The sequence below is a fragment of the Rousettus aegyptiacus genome, unplaced genomic scaffold (assembly GCF_014176215.1).
Source record: "Rousettus aegyptiacus isolate mRouAeg1 unplaced genomic scaffold, mRouAeg1.p scaffold_m13_p_2, whole genome shotgun sequence".
NCBI classification, from domain to species: Eukaryota; Metazoa; Chordata; class Mammalia; order Chiroptera; family Pteropodidae; genus Rousettus; species Rousettus aegyptiacus.
The window spans coordinates 51,657,699-51,678,381 of NW_023416295.1; the positions used below are offsets into that span (position 1 = coordinate 51,657,699).

Below are 20,683 nucleotides of genomic sequence, written 5' to 3' on the forward strand. Positions count from 1 at the left end.
TGAGTAGTTAGAGAAAAAAGGTATGATTAGGCTTGAAAGCGAGATCTTTCTGGACTTTGGAGTTTCCAGCTTACCTCTTTAGGCCACTCAACTGTCACAGTGCATTACTAAATATTGGCAAGGTCTTTGACTAACCTAACAAGCTTTGAACTCATGCTACTTATGCACATATTCATATTTGCTGACAATATAGTATTTCAAGTGAGAATAAAGTTCCATCAAAGCCAAAGCCACATGGTTTGAATGAATGCATGTGCTTTTAGGTAACATGTGACCTCTATGCTTGCATGATATAGCCACAGCCCTCTGTCAAGGTATTTTTCTTTATCAAACAAGCATGTTGGATTTCTGTGGAATCAGATCTTGATGAGTTTTGCTTTTCAATGATATATATTATCCATAAAAAATTATATAATTTATATCAGACTTGGAAATTATGTCATATTTTTAAGTGAAATGTTTTCATTTTAAATTTTATTTTTATCGCAGAAAAGTCAGTATCACTATGAATCCTAAAATTAAAACTGCAAAACTAGAGGAATTAGTGGATACTTCAAGATTCAGCAGAAATGCAAAAACATAATAGTGCAACATAATGTGTAATTTAGATGAAAAAGTTGCATAACAATATAACCTTGACAACTGAGACATGTCTACATGGACAAGAATTTGTTTAATCAACAAATTCTTGTTTGACTTGGGGAAAAAGAAGTCTCTGCTTCTGGAAAGTCTTAAAGTAGAGATTGAATCAGAAAAAAAGACATGGATATAGAGAGATCTCTTTCGAAAGCCACCAACAGATGTGTTTTTGTGTGTATATATCTGTGAACATGCACATATATACACATGTGCATATATTTATGGCTGTGTTTCTGGGTTTTGATATACACACATATATAACTATATCTAAACAACTATACAAGTTTACAATTCTAGAACTCACATGTATAGATTTGAAAGTGGTGTGTGTGTGTGTATACACATACATATATAAAACACACAGTAGATAAATGGATAGATAAATGTAGAGTTGTATAGTTGTTTGCATGTATATATGTGTATGAGAGTGTATGTGTGTGTGTGTTGTTAATTTTAACTTTGAATTAGTTGCCAAGATTTGGAATTAAGGCATTTCACATAAAAATGAGTTTACCTAGTAAACTGAGCTCATATTTTTGCATGGCAGCAATCCTTTGAACTCGACAATGGCCCTCTTTTAGATGGAGCTTACATTCTCCATTTTGCTACAGTTCCCAACAGTCTTAATTTTACTGATCAAACTGAGTCATTTATCATCATATACTCAGATCACTTTGTGAGCTCTTCTTTGGCAATAAGAAACAATCATTACCATCACTTCCAATGACATTGTTACCTCAACAAAGAATGATTAAGAAATTGATGAAAGAATACTGAGATTCTACCCCTTTAGACACACATCCCTAGAACATTTATTTAGCTGTTTTTATGTAAGACTCTTATATGTAAAACTACTTGAATAAATTGGAGATCAAAAAGATAGAAAGATGATGACAGTGATTATAATAATAAAAGAAGGTCATTTAATTATTTTATTTTCTAAGTATTAATCCTTTTAATCTTCATGGTAAAAATGTAAAGCAAGTACTATGATTATCCCCATTTTACTAATGATGAAACTATGACCAAAAAAAGGTCAAGTAACCTTCCTACAATATGCAGCCAATAAGTAGCAGAGCCATGATCTAAACTTAGCAATTTCATTTCATCTCTACTTTTAGTTACCCATTACAGCCACCTAAGCAAGATTTTATACTTTCAATTTATTAGAATCATATCTTTTAAACTTCAATAAATTACACTTTTTCAGGGTACAACCAATCAAATACATAAAAAGAGACGTTCTAGCTCGTATCTCCTTTCTGAAGATATGTTGCATGATCCCAATCTCAGACAAAGAGCAATGAGTAGAGCAAGCATATTGACAAACACTGTAGAAGGTATGTAATAAAATTATCTTTACTATGCAGATTTTTAAATAAAATTCTAGTAAATCCTGATCAATACATGAAGTTCTTAGGAAGAACTCAAAGAATATACAATAGTTATAAGCAATGGTAAAGATAACCAGTGGATATTAATGGAATTATCTTTATGTGCTTAAAAAAATGGATAAAGTTGTGATTAAAAACAGGCATTGGATGATATGACCTTTCAAAGATAAATAGCTTCATGGTAGTTAATGAAGAAGCTATGTTAACCCTGGGTTATGTGGTTCTCTCACTTTGTAATCTTAGAAATTTTACCTCGTCTCTCTGAATCTCTCATCTCTCTAATATGTAAGAAAATAATTCATGCTTTCAGACATCTATAAATTGCTGCCTCTCAGAACATTCTGTAAACTATAAAATGGTCATATGTAGCACGACCATCTGTTGAGATTATGATCAAAAAGCATTAGAGAACGCAGTTCAGAGAATATAATGTGAGCAATAGTGGTTCGACCCTCGGATACATTGAGAGGGGATTCAAAAGGTGGCAACTTGTAAAAAGTGGTGGCTCCCTCCCACTCCTCCCACAGTATGCTCCACTTCCCACCTGTCCTAAGGCTATCTCAGTCCCCTCCTAACACATACAATTGTGACAGAGCCAGACACAGTTTCCGTCTATCTCCTACATTTCTCCTTTAAGAAAACATAGGTTCTTCTGTTTACCATCACATATTAGAAACATGTTTCTGAGAGATGCCCATATCCACTTTTAGTCATTAATTTAACTGCTTTTTCCTAATTTATGCTTGATCTAGTAAATGAACATGTGCTATACGATTTTTATGTAATAATGCTATCTTTGCATGGAAATAGTACTGTTAAATTTTCAAGTCTAAACCAGAAGACTTGTTTCAGTGTTAACAAATACTGCCGATTCATACAAATGATTGACTTCATGTTCTCTCTCTTTTTCTCCAAGAACTTGAAGAGTCCAGACAAAAATGTCCACCTTGGTGGTACAGATTTGCACATACATTCCTGATCTGGAATTGCTCTCCATATTGGATAAAATTTAAAAAGCTTATTGAGTTTATTGTGATGGATCCTTTTGTAGATCTTGCTATTACCATTTGCATAGTTTTAAACACATTATTTATGGCTATGGAACATCACCCAATGACTGAAGAATTCAAAAACGCGCTCGTCGTGGGAAATTTGGTGAGCCTTTTGATACATGTTCTCTCTTTAGTTGTCATGATTATTGTGTTTTTGTTTGTTTGTTTGTTTGTTTTTTAAGTCAGAAGGATTTGCAGTTAGGTAATTATGCATATCCAGAATTCACAATATGAATTATTGTACAGAGTCAAGTTTCTGGCAATAGTTACTATTCTAAAATAATTTTGCAGTAATATTAAGGTCTATGCATTTCAATAATATTTCCATAAAGGGTCACCATCTTGGGAGTAGATAGTGTTTTGTTTTGTTTTGTTTTCTGTCAGTATGTTTCTTGGGATCAATATTTTGATAATTCAATACTTTCTTATCCATTTTATAATTACATTGCAGCTTCCTTCAAAGTACATACCCCACATATATTCAGAAAAAAAATATGGGTGCTTTTTTTTACCATAATAGATAAAGTGTCTGGGACTTTATAGAGTCCTAAAATACTGGGTTGAATCCTAATTCTGTGTCTTACTGGTTATATGACCTTGGACAGATATATTGATCTCTATAATTTTTAATTTTCTCATTTATAGAGTAATAATAATAATAATAACACTTCATTTACAAAATAAGAATAATAATTCTTTATCTATAATGATAATAATACTTCATTGATCATATTGCGGGGAGGATTAAACACTTTCTCCTTAATTTATTAGCCTGGCATATAGTAAGTATGCAACAAATTAAACTTACTGATACTATCATCATCATCATCATACTTTCAATTAGTCAGCAGAAACAAGCCTGAAGAACAAGAATATTGAGGGGGAAAAAATACTTGAACTGGACATAGGAGGCAAAAGCTTGGACAAGCAAGAAGGTGATCTGTAGGCTTCAAGAGAATATAGGATCCAATTAGGAAAATTGATGCCAGAGTGATCTCTTACATGTGCAGTAGTGGTCATATTCTAGCTTAATTAGTGCCTTATGGTAAACAAATGAACAAAATGGTAGTTTCTGACAGTCTGCATGAATTTCATGAATCTGTGTGAATCTGCAGGCTTATGACTCTAAATAAATCATGAATCATTCTGGATGCCTTTCATTCTGGATCTGTGTCAGATAATTTCACTTTTGCTGTGGTCCTAAATCAATTGATCTTTGAAGCCAAAGACTTTGTTTCTGGGTTGGTCTTCTCTCCAAAATTGTTTGTGAATATTCCTAGTCAGAATATTTGTACTCTATATTCTCTGCGAATTAGCATTCTTCTTCTCTTCTACTTCTCTTTGGAAAAAAGACAGGATTATCTAGTCGTTGGAGATCCAGATCATGAAAATCAGTGTCTTCTCACTGAGTTAACTGTACCACTATGAACTCAAAAAGAATTCCCCTTATCTGTTACTGCAGTCCCAAGTCTGAGTGCCTCTGATGGTCTTCTTGATGCTATGTTATTTTAAGATTGACTCATGTAGTTAATAGGCTTAACCATTTCCCCTTGAAATTTCTTTGGGCATTTTTTTTTTTTTAGTCAAATTGTACTTGAATGATTTATAAACAAGTATTTCACTGTTATCTTTTTAAGTGAGTCCTTTGATATCAGTGTCATGAATTAATTATGTTTTGTGCTGTACTTTTGTGTCAATGCTTTGGAAGTCTTGCTTTAGCTGCCACTGTGCCAATGAAATACTTTTTTCCTCTTCTATTGATAAATCTTTAAAGAGTGAGTCAGTATGTTCTTTTATTACTTTAAGAGTAGTCAGATCCAAAAAAAGACTGGTTCAAAATCTCAGCATCCATGTTTCCTTTTTATTTTCTTCCAGAATAACTTGTTGATCACATAAATTTTTTCACAAAGAGTGACTATGTGGTTGTTAAAGGTATATATATATATATAATTTTAATATACTACCTAGTGATAATGAGAGCTGACAGGAGAGTTAGAATTTTTAACTCTTCATTGCTTGTATTAGAGCTGTAAGGAAAATGATACCAAGTTTATATAGAGTTAAATGAGATAGTAACATAGTAAAGTATCTAGCACACTGAAGCACAATAAATACTAAACAAATAGTCATATCATCATTATGTTGATTCCATATCTTCTAATAATAACAGAAAAAACATATTTCTTACTTAGGTCTTTACTGGGATCTTTGCAGCTGAAATGGTTTTAAAACTAATTGCCATGGATCCATATGAATATTTCCAAGTAGGATGGAATATTTTTGACAGCCTTATTGTGACTTTAAGTTTAGTAGAGCTTTTTCTATCAGACGTGGAAGGATTGTCAGTTCTGCGATCATTCAGACTGGTAAGTATAGACCAACTTTACATTATATTTTGTATATAAAGGGTTGTTTCTGTGGCTTTGCATTATTACTATTTAAATCTTTTGGAGGTTTGAATCAAAAGATAAGATTAGGCCCTGATTTCTGGTAAAATAAAGCTCATTCAGTAATAAATTCACTTAAAGGGCTCAAAACCCCATGAATATTTAATTATAGAATCTTGAAGGCTTATTCCATTGTATACATCAGCATAATAGAAGTTTTATATTTGAGGATAGTAGAAAATATTTCTTTACCAAATAGGACAAAAGTTTATCTCCCAGTGAGAAGCTTATGGTTATAGAATTTTAACCATTATAATATATTTATTACTTTGTGGATTTGATAATTAAAGATCAAATCTTTTTTCCCAAAACAATTGTCTGATAATAAAAATACAAAAAAAAAAAAGGCTTTTAAAAGCATTTTTTCTCTAACACATTGGGTTTTATCCATATGTCAGCATTAAAAAGTTTAAATCTTTGTCCGCCATCTTGGAGCCTACAGAGGCCTGCTGAGAACAGGACTTCTAAAGCAACAAATATGTCTGGAAGGCTATGGTCTAAGGCCATTTTTGCTAGTTATAAGTAAGGTCTCTGGAACCAGAGGAAACACACCACTCTTTTTAAAATTGAAGGAGTTTATGCTCGAGATGAGACTGAGTTTTATCTAGGCAAGAGATGTGCTTATGTGTACAAGGCAAAGAACAACACGGTGATCCCTGGTGGCAAACCGAACAAAACCAGAGTAATCTGAAGAAAAGTAACTCATGCTCATGGAAACAGTGGCATGGTTTGTGCCAAATTCCGAAGCAACCTTCCTGCTAAGGCCATTGGACACAGAATCCGTGTAACACTGTACCTCTCATAGATTTAAACTTATTGAAAGTAAATAAAGGGGATTTGTTCTCTTGCAAAAATAAAAAAGTTTATAAAAATATCAGAAAATAGAATTAAGGATAAATGATCAGTCCTAAAGAGAATAATATGTCGAACCGTTTAAGAGGTGTCGATAGCAATCCTGAACTAAAATTACACACTTCCTTTGAAATGTGTGGTAATTATATTGTGGTAAGCATAACAAAATAACAGAGATATTGGAAATAGATGAAAATAAAAAATAGAAATCAGTATTTTAGTTAGGTAATGACAATATTTTAGAACTTAAAATTTGGAATAAAACTCAAGATTAGAAACATTAAAATTTATCATAATAATAAACATTATGCTTTGTGTTTACTTATAGCTTCGAGTTTTCAAATTGGCAAAATCTTGGCCAACACTGAATATGCTGATAAAAATCATTGGTAACTCAGTGGGGGCTCTGGGTAACCTCACCTTAGTGTTGGCCATCATTGTCTTCATTTTTGCTGTGGTCGGCATGCAACTCTTTGGTAAGAGCTACAAAGAATGTGTCTGCAGGATCTCCGATGATTGCGAACTCCCACGCTGGCACATGAATGATTTCTTCCACTCCTTCCTGATTGTGTTTCGTGTGCTGTGTGGAGAGTGGATAGAGACCATGTGGGACTGTATGGAGGTCGCTGGTCAAGCCATGTGCCTTGTTGTTTACATGATGGTTATGGTGATTGGAAACCTGGTGGTATGTAATCAGATGTCTATACATTTAAATTTTTCCATAGAAAATTGTTATCTGTAGATATGATCAGTTATTTTATAATTTTAGGATTAGTTAGATCTAAAACTATTAATTGTAATAAAACATTGATCATTTCAATATAGAGAACAGGAAAGAAAATGAAGTATTGTTTTAATTCTCTACCAGATAACCCATACTTATATTTTTCACAAGATTTTTCCAATGAAAGATAACAAAAATATAATTTACAAAGTTGTTAACCAACTTTTAATTAAAGACTTACTAGTGATATAGAACTAGACTCTGAAAAGAAAGAAACAAAAAATTATGTTTCTAATATAGTTCTCTACATAGTATAGTCATATCTTAAAAAGAACTCTTTTCCTTTTTCTCATTTATTTCTTAAGTCATTTTACTACCAATTAATTCAAATGATTAAAAATCTATCATAAGTTTTAGAGGGTAGTTTAGGAAAATAAAATTTCAGTAATCTCAAGTTTACATCAGGAAACCTGTGAAGCACATCAATCAGGATTACACTTTGAGTCAAATATATGTTTTATTAATATTTCTTTCCCTGCCTAATATGATAATGGATACATGATACTAAATGGACTTCATTTCATGTGTGATATCCAGTAGACTATGATAAAATATTAATGCATTGTTATGCTTTTTGATGGAATGAAAATAGTATTTATTCTCAGTGAAGATCTGATGCAACAGAAGCATATTATTGAAATATGTGAAATCTTTTAAAAGCCAAATTTATAGAAACAGAAATTGGAATGGTAGTTACCAGGAGCTGGTGGATCCAGGGGGGTTGAAATAGAAGATGTTGGTAAAAGAGTACAGAGTTCCAGCTCTAAGAAGTTTAAGTTCTGGCAACGTCATTTATAGCATGTGATTATAGTTCTTAATACCATAGTATATGCTTGAATATTGTTAAGAGAGTAGATTTTAAATGTTCTCACCACAAAAAATTAATGTGACATGATGGAGGTAGGTGTTCTCTAATGCTATAATGGTAATCATTTTGTAATATATAAGTATATCAGATCAACACATTGCACACTTTAAACTTACACAGTGTTATATGTCAGTTATATCTCAATAAATCTGGAAAAACTAAAGCTAATAATAAATTTGATTTTTTTTGCAATTTTAAAAAAATATTCTTAATTATAGCTGACATATAATATTATATTAATTTCAGGTCTACAACACAGTGATTCAACACTACATACCTTATAAAGTGATCAGCATGATAAGTCTAGTAACCATCTGGTACTGTACATAGTTATCACAATATTATTGACTTCATTCACTGTGCTGCATATCACATCCCCATGACTTATTTTATAGCTGGAAGATTGTACTTCTTAATTTTCTGCCCTTCTTCTATTAATAGTTGCATTGATTAAGGAGACTAAAGCAGTAAAATGAACCCTTGGACTTATCATCATACTTATTAAAACATATACATAAATGAATATATATTTCATAGTAAAATATATTTACTCATTAACAATAAAGACCAAAATGAAAATAAACTATTTCATAATTTCTTAACGATTCATCAGATTTGTTCTCAATGATTTTTTCTTTCCCTCCCCCTCAGACTCTTCTCTTAAACCAAACATATTAACATCAGCATTTTTAACTTGTGTTTTTCTAACTGTTTTAGGTGTGGCCAAAATCAGGGATGAGTCCCTTTTCCTCAGTTTAGTCTAGATTTGATTATACTAATATGAGGCTAATGTTTTTGGTCACAAATAGATTTACATGAACAGGTAATTTAATTACCTTTTTATTTTCTATGTAAATGTATATAAATATAATTTTTAGCCCTCTGTGGGAATTTTTATTTTTTACTATGTTGAATTCACCTGGACCCATACCTCAGGGAAGAAAAACAAAAATGTTCTTGCACACAGATGAGATTTTGCTTCAAGGATAATTATCCTGACCTCTTTTATAATCTCTAGTTCTAGGGCCAAAATGATTGGCAAATTATAATGCCATCATTTCATTTGAATTGGGTTCAATGTCAGATCCTTTTCTGACTTGAAAGCCACATTAAATTGCAAGCTTACACAAGTCTTGGACAGAATATATTATTACAAGAAGTCTGCAAGTATTATGTTTTATTTTTTATAACAAGTGACATTTATCTTCTGGGAAAGTGACTTGCCCTAAGTTAGTCAAGACAATAGAGAGTGGTCACAATTTTCTTGTTCTAGTCGTTCCTCATAGGTGACATATATTCATTATAGGTAAACATTAGGAGAGCTTTTTAGGTCCATAAAAGGGAATTTAACCAAGGCCACTTGCTGCAAGAATGGACTTCAGAACGACATATTCTGGTGAAGGGAGCATTCTCTTTGCTCCTCATGCTAGTCCTTCATGGAAATGGCTAATCTCTGCTCCCGGGAGTTCACAACAGCTAGTATATGGAGAGATTGATGAGTCTGGCTTCTAATCTACTCTCATCACATGTTCTTATCTGTGTATGAAGAAGTGCAGGGACCTACATTGCTAGTGTGGATTTTGTCTTGTATTTCAGAAAAACATACTTACTTTCTTTTTTACTTCCTGTCTCCCATTTCTCCATATCCTCCCTCCTCCCCCCCCCCCCCAATATAGGTCCTCAATCTATTTCTGGCTTTATTACTGAGTTCATTTAGTTCAGACAACCTTACAGCTATTGAAGAAGATACCGATGCAAACAACCTCCAGATTGCAGTGGCCAGAATTAATAAGGGAATAAATTATGTGAAACAAACCTTACGTGAATTTATTCTAAAAGCATTTTCTAAAAAGCCAAAGATTTCCAAAGAGATAAAACGAGCAGAAGATCTAATTAGTAAGGAACAAAACTATATATCTAATCGTACACTTGCTGAAATGAGCAAAGATCACAATTTCCACAAGGAAAAAGATAAAACCAGTGGTTTTGGAAGAAACATGGACAAATACTTGATGGAAGAAAATGATTGTCAGTCATTTATTCATAATCCCAGCCTCACAGTGACAGTGCCAATTGCACCTGGGGAATCTGATTTGGAAAATATGAATACTGAAGAACTGAGCAGTGATTCAGATAGTGAATACAGCAAAGGGGTAAGATTACTTTGTGTTTCATATATTAATTACTATGAAATGAATGAAATTTTCAGATTTTTTGTGTCATAAATTCTAATATTACATACTGATATGGATAGTTTTTTTGTGTATATGATTTTAAAAATAACTTCCTGAAGTTTCATCTGGTTTAGTTTTACTTACTGGTTCTTAATCATTTATTTGATCTTACTTAGGTATATTTGAAAGCACCAGGTATCTTTAAGTCTTCCCTTCCTTCATCTCCTGTTTCTTATCAACTCTAGTCATACACGGTCTTCATCCACTGTTTCTGTTGAATCCACTGCCCTTTTTCATCACCTTTGCACTCAGCACTTGCATAAACCATTCAACGTGGAGTCCCAACTGGTATCTCTGCTTTCATTTTTCATCTACTCTAGTCTACATATTTGATTAATTCTACTCAGGTTCAGTACTAACCATGTCACTCCTTTGAAGTGTCCTTTGTCCCCAAGTCTCCTGAATTACAGACTGTAGATAAGGCATTCACACAATGGCCCCAATCAGCTTTGACCAGTTGTGTCTTCTAGTTTGCCTGGAATTCCTACACCTGTTGTTTGCCTGGGGCTCTTAAATGTATAAAAGTCGATTTGCTTCTGGGCCATACGTACTCACTCCCTACATGACTTTGCTTGGGATTTCCTTCTTCGTTCAAAATCCTATACACATCCTTAAAGACATAGCTCTCAGCTTCCTCATTTGTAAAATTATTAGTCCTTACATCAAAGGGTTGGTTGAGGGTGAAATGAATTAATATGTAAAATGCTTAGAACAGTACTCAGAGTGCTCAAAAGTGGTATCCTTCCTGATTACCCAATAGAAAGTAATGCTTGATTTAATACATTTAGGTTCTTTAAGTCTTAACTACTACCTTGTGAAATGGTTAAAAATGCAACCATTAGAGAGAGAATACTTGCCTGAAATCCTAGTTTTGATACTTACTAACTATTATCTTGAGCAATTTACAAAACTATTTTTTTAGTTTTCTTATATCCAAAATAGGATTATAATGAAGATTAAAGGATTTATGTTACTAATTAGACAACTGCCTGATGGAGAATAAGTACCCAATTAACGATTATTATGGGTATGAAATTGAGAAGTCACGTACACACTAAATGTAGCTATTTGCTACTGGTTTAATTTAAGAGAGGTAAATCAGTGGGCTCACAATTTTACTGTACAAAGACACACTTAGGGAGCTTGTTACAAATGCCTGTTCGGGACCAGTTGACCAGGTTTAAGCTGTAATAAAGAACAAAAAGCACTAATTTGTACGAAAAGGATTGCAATCCCAGAAGGACAGTTTAAGGTAGCAACCCAAATTGCACTCCAAAGAGAACAAAGTAAAACAAGATTTATAAATGCAAAAACCACAAATTTACATCTTCCATGCAAATGAAAAACTGCAGACCAGGTTAACCAGGATCCCTTAATTTCAGTATTCAAATGAGGTAGGCACGAAATACAGAAAGAAGCAAAATCCATACATATCCATGCAGCAAGTTGTTCCAGGATGTTTATGGCTTGACCTTGAGCTCAGTTTAGCAACAAGATAGCAACTTAATAGTAGTTCTGAGAACTCATACATGAGATGTACATAAGCTCTACTTCCTCAGTGGTCTCCCATGTCTTTTGAACTCTCTCTGCCTAAATCTGGATGCAGCCTCAGAATCTTTATCAGCAGTGTTCCTGGTGGCCACTGTGATAGATTGAGTTGCCATGGGAAATGAACCTAAATTCATCCCAGGCTTGTTTTGATTCAAGTTTCTGAGACATTATCATCTTTATTCAGGGATGGGGGATATTCCCCCCTTTTGCAAGTTTAAGAATCTTCACTTTGAACTGGGAAAGAACATCTTTGACCTGGGATAACTCTCTTTCCCTACCTCTTCTTTAAAAAAAAAAAAAAAAAAAAAAAAAGCGCTCTCTTCTATGGCTTAGTATTCTGTTTTCCCATTATGTTTTATGGAGGCTTTCCCATCCTCTTCTAGTATCAGTTCTCAGACAGGCAGGTCTCTTTATCTTGACAGTTAAATATGCACTCCAGAATGCAGTCAAAATATTTTATAATAAACTTACCAGAAAATAACCAAAGAGATGAGTTCTAAAAAAGTAAAGTGTTGAGTAAACTAATTTAAACAAACTGGGGAAATAATTGTCATCTATTCATTTTTTCTGAAAATCGAGTTTGTCTCAGAATTGAGAGAGACTTACTGTCACCTCACATGGACCCATGAGAATGAGATTCCTGTCACGGCTTCTCAGAACACAGACTCTGGACTGATGGTCCTCTCAGAATCAGCCTCTTCCTGAGGCGCAATGCAGCCTTGTAAGCACGTGGCCAACAACTACACACTGCACTGATTTTTACCATTAGCAATGAAGTACTTCATGATTAGGAGCTTCAAATGAAGCATGAAATGCACTCATTTATTCAGTAAATATTTATTGAGATCTACTATGCTCCAGGCACTGTGCTAACAGTTGCTTAGGAAAAAATTCTTTCACACAGCTGCAGTAATTTAATGTGATTGGCATCTAGCTTAACTAAATTCTTAAGAAGTGTTCTTTTTTTTTCTTTTTATTCTGCTAAGTCTCAGATTGAAAGCTCCAAAAAACTAATTTTTTTTTTTAATAGAGAACTCTTTCTCAGAGGTCAAAGAGACATTGCTTGTGTTTTTAGTTATTACAGATTACTTTCTTCTCAGCTTTAAAGATGAAAAACTAGAGCCATTGAACAGAATTGTAACATTGATTATGGAAGCATATGGAAGCAAATTTCAGAGAAAAACATTCCATTTATCCAGTCTGTTTCTCAAAATATCAAAAATATAACAGCCTCATATGCTTTTAAAGTACATTATATAAGCTCTTAGAACTTTCAGAGAAGCTCCTTCACTCACTATGAATCATATACACCAAATCTTCTTTACTGCTCTTTTGACAAATGTATCCACTTATCAAGGCTGGCTTAAATGAATTTGCTCATCTTGTACACTCAACAGAGAGGAAAACATCCTGTGTAAAAATTTTCTTACAGAAAGATCCCCCATTCATTCCTTCTCAAGCCAAATGAAGATACTTTACTTAATAGTTCTTCGGTGTTTTGAAATATTCCAGGAAGGTCATGATGGACCTAGCTGAGGTCGTTGGAGAAAAGACATCAATAAAATCTTCACATTTTATATTATCAAACTTCCAGCCTTCGAGGGAGTGTCACTCAACACACTGCAAACACATTTATGCAGCACTTTGTATTCTATAAGGAAGCACAGTCCATATAAGCCCTTCATACACTTGATCACTGTGGGAGAAAAAATTGCCAAGGAATATATCTAAGTATATTTTCCATAAACTATTGATAATCATTTTTTCAGCTCACACTTACTGAGCACCTGCTGTATGCCTACTATGCCTGCTGAGCCCTGGAAAGACACATTGTCAGTGCTCTTCAGTAAGTGTAGCTGATGGTCTTTGGCACTGTTGTAGCTAGCTGATAAAGAGCAAAGAAAGTTTCTTACCTTTGAGGAGAAACACACATAGAAACCAGAAATTATAATTACGCATATAAAAAAGTTAAAATAGAATTTTAGAGAAAATATTGAGGCAAGATAGAGTATAGTATAACTAATCTTGGAAATAAATTGGAATGCTTCACAGAGGAGAAGGCATTTGAAATGAGTTTTCTGGTAAAAACAATTCATCAAGCAGATGAGAGAGACAGAGACACAGAAAGAGACAGAGACCTTAATGGGAGAGGTAAAGGGACCAGCACTTGTGAAAGCATCCAGATGCAAAAAGGCCCATTTAAAAATAAGCGAGGATTGCCTAGTGGGAAGTATGAGGTTACAGAAATAGGTTGAAGTTGGATAGTGAATGGCTTGATGTACCATGATGGGAGGTTAAAATATGATTCTTTTTATCTGACAGAAAGAGGAAGCTTTAAGGTCCTTTTTTGTTATACTTTGTTGTTAGCAAAGTTGTACTGTTAGTGAATTTTGTTATGGGTGTAATAAACCCCATCAGAAGAGAAGGGTGAGAAGATAAACTATTGTAATTATCCAAATGACAGCTGATGAGAGTTCAAGCTGAGGGAGTAACGACAGCAGATGGGAATAAACCCTAAGTCACTTGCAAGTTAAAATATAGAGGCTCATGGTCTGGATATATGAATTATGGGCTGCTTCAAAGGGTATATTAATTTCCTGTGTCTGCCATAACAAAGTATCACAAACTTAATGGCTTTATGCAACAGAAACTTATTCTCTGATGGTTCTAGCCGCTTGAAGTCTGAAATGGAGGTGCCGTGTCAGCAGGACCATGCCGAGGGAACTAGGGAGGGTCCTCCCTTGCTTTTTCCTAGCTTTGGATGGTGCTGTTAATCCTCAGCCTTCCATGTCTGGCAGCTTCATCATTCTGGTCCCTGCTTCTATCATCACATGGGATTCTCCCTGTGTATCTCTGTCTTTTCTTCTTACAGGAACACCAATTATATTAGATTAAGGCCTATCCTAATGACCTCATCTTAACTTGACTATATCTACAAAGACCCTGTTTCCAAATAAGGTCACATTCAAGGGTATCATGGGTTAGGATGTCAGCCTATGTTTTGGGGAATACAAACTGACTCATAAGAAAAGGTTTCAGATTAGAAGACTGGGTAGTCTTTGATGCTGTTAAAAATATACAGGATGGGGTGGAGACAATCTAGGGGATAAGGGAGAGCCATTTTAATTTGGGAACATTTTATTTGTGAGCTATGTGCAAGATAACTAAGTGATGCTGAACAGTAGGTATTTGGAAATGTACATCTTAAGAAGAGAAGTCAGAGTTGTAGACAGGTTGGACTATTGTGTGTTAATTTATGTTAGGGATGATACATGGGATTATATAGGGAGTCAGTCTGAGGTCAAGTTCACTGGGAAACCAACTCTGATAGAAATCTGTGTATAGGAAATTTACTTGGTAGTGTTCCCAGAAGCAATGCTTTTACACCTGTAAGAAGTGAGGGAAGCAAGGTGATTAGGCAGAGAGAGAAACTGAAATGCTCTTCAGTTACAGCAGAGGCCTCAGCTGACCCAACAGCCATCTCTGGCTCTGGACAACCTCGTGGAGTTGTCCTAAATTTAAGCAAGGGGCTTGGGCCTTTGTTCTCTGAAGCAGTTGATCTTTGCATGTAGGGATGGGGTGTGACCTTGGATGAGGCAGGCAAGTCCCTTTTGCATGCCATTCCCAGAGAGGAACTCGGCTGTGAGCCTTCAATTGCCAACACTCATGGCACCTTGAGAAATGAATGGCTTGCCTAAAGGGAGGATCTGGGCAGTGCACCACAGCATCCCCGACACTACAAGGGCCATAGAAAGCAAAAAGACAAGTGATCAACTCAAAAATTGAGAGGTAGATACAAAATAAGAAAGCACCGAAGAGACCAAAGAAAAAATGTATGCATTTAGCCACTTTCATCTACACCATATAACTTTCCTCCTTATAACAACTGAGGCAAGTGGACATTATTAATCTGTATTTACAGATGACTAAGACGCTAAAAGTTTATACGAAATTATGCAGGTTAGTCGCTGATGTTTTAGGGAGTCTTTTTGAACTTGAACTCCAAGTTTTAACCATCACAGTACATTTCATAGAAAGACAAAAGAGTGAAAAGTAATGTAATTATTTTCTATTACATCCTTGTAATGTTGCAATTCAAGATCAGATTTTCTGTTATAATGGTATTGTGCATTTGCTGACTTTTGTTCAGCTCCTTAATGCTGATTTTTAGGTTATTGTCTACCTCCATAATAGAACCTAGAGCAAAACAAAGCACACAGAATAATAAACCAGTCCATTGAGATGAACTGAGTAAGAGACCATATCAGGCTGAAAGCACATGAAAGTCGGTGGCACTTGAGCCAGACCTGAAGGGTGGAGATGAACTGATTGGGTGAATATGGTGGAGAAGGAAATTCCAGGCAGAGGAACAAACATTTTTATTGTTCACCTGATTCACTCACTCATGTATCCATCTACCCAGTCATTTATTTAGGGTTCAATTTTGGAAGACATCATCTTTGGAGAGACTTAAATGTGCTTACTTGTTATTAAATGCATTCTTTTTATTGATTTGGTGAAAAGTTCTTTAAATATTTGTAGTCATTGAGGTTAAATATGTCCTTTTACTATATTGTGGTTTTAATAAAATTGTTATCAGGTCTATCCGTTTAGATATTTGTAAAGTTTTTTCCTCAAAGAGGCAGTTGAAAGAAATTTTTTCTCATTATTGCATTTTAAAAACTAAAATAAATTTTCAGAAATGAAGTTGACTTAGCAAGATTTAGGGATTAGTTATAATTATACCTTTGGGGAAAGCCACCATTTGACCATATCTTTTATGTATAGATCTTACAGAAACAAAACACTCCTATAGGATTTTACCTAGACTATTTCTTTTTTTGCAGATTGGTTCCAAACTATTTGAATTTTTGTTCATATTTATTGAGCTCATTTATATGTCTAAAAACAATGAATTTTTGGTCTGATATTTAAATTGTTTCTTCATTTTTATTTTGAAAACATCTCTTTCCTGAAATGCTGATTGAAATATAAAAACTAAATATGATAATTAAGAGTAAATAAAAATGCTACTTTTAGGATATGCTTTTAAAAACTACATACTCTTTCTCTCACCCCACTCCAATATTCAGAATCACTTATTTTAAAATGTTTTTGTCAAGAGCAAACAGAATGCAAAACTTTACCTGAGCACATTACAGTGTTTAAATTCATCTCCTAAAAAACAGAATTATCTAATTTTTTAGTTTGTTATTTTTAAATCTTTGTTCAATGATGTTTAACCTAATTACTGTGTTTCAAATATATTGCTTCACATTGAGCATGTGGCATGTACTGTCAAATGTATAACTAATTTCTATTTATTGGTATGTGACTTTAAGCATTTTCAATCAGTTGACTAAACTGTACCATCATGATGCATTTCTAAACTTCAGTACCTAACCTTCTTACTTCTCACAGGGGTAAAAACAAACTGGATCAATCAAGGATGCAGCTTTGTGCTTTTAACCAGGCAGAGACATTTGTGACCACTTTTACACAGGTTACCTAAAAAAAAAAAATCATACGTATATGATATTTTTTTCAGTGTCATGCATGCTCTTTAGCTACAAAATCTTTCTGCCTGACCCATTGCAAGAAAGTAGAAACATATACGTACAATTGTTCCATGGATGAATTGACATCACAGCATGTCACTGGGGCAATTCCATCATTTTTTGTTATTCTCTTGATGACTTTCTTGATCTCTCTCTCTCATGTCCTTAGGTGATTTCAAGTGCATGATCTATACAGTTTTATTGGATAGATTATAAAAGTAAGATATAGAATGTAACAGAAGTCCTTGAAGCAACATTTAATGTGAAAACAGCAACTTCCCTCCTAAATTAAGCTATATATGTTTAGATGTACATCACAGTAAATTGTGCTTTGAGCAGAAAGTTGTAATGTCCTCACCATAACAACAACAAGAATGGTGAGAGGTGAAGGATGTGTTAACTAACTTCATTGTGGTAAACATTTCACAATATATACATGTGTCAAATCATCACATTGTACTTCTTAAACTTACACAATGTTATATTGTCTATTATAGCTCAGTAAAGGTGGAAAAATATCACATTTAAATTCAGTAATTTAGAACTCTATTAAGAAACAATTTTATTTTAGACATAAATATAAAATCTCAGAACAGGAAAGGACCATTCTAGTGCTAGCTCTGTATTTATAGATAAGGAAATTGAGACTCGCACAAATGATCTGCTTTCCGAGTATACATCTAGAAAGTTGGGGATAGAGGGCAAAGTACTCAGCTTCTAGGCTAAAGTTTGGGTACATTTGAAATGAGTTTAAGAGCAGTGATAACTAGAGCTTTATTTCTCTAATAAATTAAGTAATTAACATTTGGTTTTTATTTGATCATACTTAAAATGCATCAATTAATAACTACTAGGCCCTGCCGAAGAATGAATAAGTTATAAGTATTTGAAATGATTCATTTGATTCCAGAAGCAATATTACTCACCAATGAGAATAAGTTTCTGATTTGCAGAGTAGCCTCAAGAAGAGGTTTAAATAGAATAAATTACTAAGTAAACACTAAATCTGTCAAGAAGATATAAAATACTTTCCTTAAAATTAGAAACAGATAAATATGAATTGCCTTATCTAATATTTCTAACAAGTATAAAATAAAAAGTGCTGCAGTTATATTTTATTTTAATTTTAACATAGCTTATTGAATCACTGAAATCTAATTGTTCCTAGAGGAAGGGAATCTATGTAAATAGGAATCTTGCCTTTTTTTAAATATATAATCCAGTTTATATTTTGAATTTTTCTGTTATTGTTGGAATGTTTTTATTATTGTTTTCCATTGTATAATGATGAAAGTAAAACTTTATCCTGAAATTAATACTCTCTAGGGGAATAATGCTAACAGTTTAAAATTTTTTAAAAAAATCATATTATTGTTTCAGTTTACTTGAAGTTAATTTCAATGGTGATCTTGAATAAAACATATATTTTTTTATTTCAAATTGATGGGGATTTAGAGGCAATATTCTTTTAGAAAACAATTTTTTTCCAGAATATATTAAATTCCCTCCTCCCTAGAACCTAAATAAAGATGCACAAATATATATTACTATCTGCGTATATATAGGTAAAACAAGATTTTTGAGAAAACTGTTTCCAGAAATATGTGTGTGTTTAATTCTTAAATTATTACTTTATTCTTTCTTTCTTTCTTTTTTTTTTTTTTTTTACTAAACTACTGTTAAAACATGAGATAATGTTAACAAATGGTCATTCTCTGGATATTTCAGTGTGAAGAATGGCTTGAAATATGCTACTTTTCTTTGGCAAAAACTGCCTACATAATTGTTAGGAAAGATATATTTTATCTGTGACAATTTTCATTTTCTATTGTATTTGCATATTAGAAATCCACGTTAATTGTTCCATTCGTTGGACTTTGTCTTTCATTATCCTTCATTTTGAGTAGTTTTAAGGGATAGTATTAGTCATTCAAATGTACAGATAGTTTGTTTTCATTGTCATTCTGATTTTTTAAAAAATTATAAATAATATTTAGTGAGCTTGAGTTTTAGAACCTACACTTTTACCTTACGTTTTGCTGTCATGTTTGCCTACGTTCCAATTCTTATTTACCTATTTGTTGCAGTTTTTAGCTGGTCTCAGTAGTAGAACTATTAAAATGTTTGTTTTTAAAATTTTAAGACATCTTTTTCTGATTCGACCTACTGTTAGTCCAGCTACTTAAATACCTATTCTCTGCAAATAGTAATTCTCTGTTAGCACACAGAGACCTTGGATATCATTGTCAGTTGCTTTACATTGCAAGACCTCATTGGTGAATTCTGTTTGCCTTTTCATTAGAAAGAAGCTTCCAGATGATACTGTAGGATCTAGCTGAGAAATCAATAGCCAATCCAACCTTCTTATATGAGAAAACTGCTATTTGTTTTTATATTCCAGATCTATCTTTTAGTCATGTAAGTTCTCATGCTGGTGAGTGGAAAGTGCCCTAGGGAGAAGATTCTGGGAAAACTAAGAACTCTTTATGAAATCATTGGATTTATTTTTAACTACTCTGGTGGTGGCTGAGATTCAACCTTATTGTTTCTCCAACATCCTAATACTATATATCATGTTGACCTGTGATGGGACTGTTAAGTAGATTTCCTGCTGAATGAACAGCTGTTCCCCAAACGCCTACACAGTTCTCTAGTAGCAATGAAAAAAGAACGCTAGAAAAGGAAAAACTCCATTTTCTTGCCCTTTATTTGAAAAAGTTCTGAAGTTTTAGTTGCCCATAAATCTAATATGGTCCAAGAATTTATTTTAACTAGTAAATTGATCATTTTCAGCTGAATTAAGTGAAAGTAAAATGAAAATCTAAACTAACACAGGAAAATAGTATTGAATTTCATTGATGAAGGATATCTGCAGTACTTTTCAACCTGAGCCTTTTTTTTTTTTTAGATAATGTTATTTAGTGAGGCATTATCTTTTTAAAATTTTAAAAGAACCTTGATAAGTTTCAGAGAGACCAGAAAGGATTGTAGGGACTTTGAGCAACTCAGAAAACTAAATCATGTATAGAAATGAAATATCATTACACTCAATATGAAAACTGCAATTGTAATATTATGTGACCTCCAATTTTAAAATGTTATAAAATATAATCAAATATTTTTTCTAAAGTCACAAAATTTATTACTTACAGATCCCAGAAACCAGGGGGCAGAGGAGGTGTAGCGCAATGAGCTGGGGAAAGGGCCGTCCTCTTTCTCAGGTCAAGAGCAAACAGGAAAATATTGTATATCAACTGTACCAGACAAATAAAAATACATATATATTTAAAAAAGAGAGTAAATA

The 20,683-nt window shown here is 33.4% G+C and overlaps 1 protein-coding gene, 1 long non-coding RNA gene and 1 pseudogene across 6 annotated transcripts in view; 2 read left to right on the top strand and 1 right to left on the bottom strand.

Moving 5' to 3' along the window:
- Positions 1-20,683, top strand: part of SCN9A (sodium voltage-gated channel alpha subunit 9) — a 125,180-nt gene that overhangs the window by 70,830 nt on the left and 33,667 nt on the right. Inside the window, exons 13-17 of the mRNA XM_036236646.1 lie at positions 1,850-1,979; positions 2,950-3,188; positions 5,278-5,451; positions 6,713-7,069; positions 9,713-10,189. Coding sequence (XP_036092539.1) covers positions 1,850-1,979; positions 2,950-3,188; positions 5,278-5,451; positions 6,713-7,069; positions 9,713-10,189 — 1,377 coding nt within the window. The remainder of the gene's footprint in view (positions 1-1,849; positions 1,980-2,949; positions 3,189-5,277; positions 5,452-6,712; positions 7,070-9,712; positions 10,190-20,683) is intronic.
- LOC107521036 overlaps positions 1-20,683 on the bottom strand; it is a 128,463-nt gene that overhangs the window by 35,016 nt on the left and 72,764 nt on the right. For 4 of the 5 annotated variants that reach the window (XR_004955639.1, XR_004955638.1, XR_001599494.2 and 1 more), the window contains exon 3: positions 6,805-6,964. This is a non-coding gene — a long non-coding RNA (uncharacterized LOC107521036). Of the gene's footprint in view, positions 1-6,804; positions 6,965-17,441; positions 17,568-20,529; positions 20,634-20,683 lie in introns of all 5 variants that reach the window. The other variant, XR_004955640.1, reaches the window with a different exon arrangement.
- Positions 5,499-6,587, top strand: LOC107521035 (annotated as a pseudogene).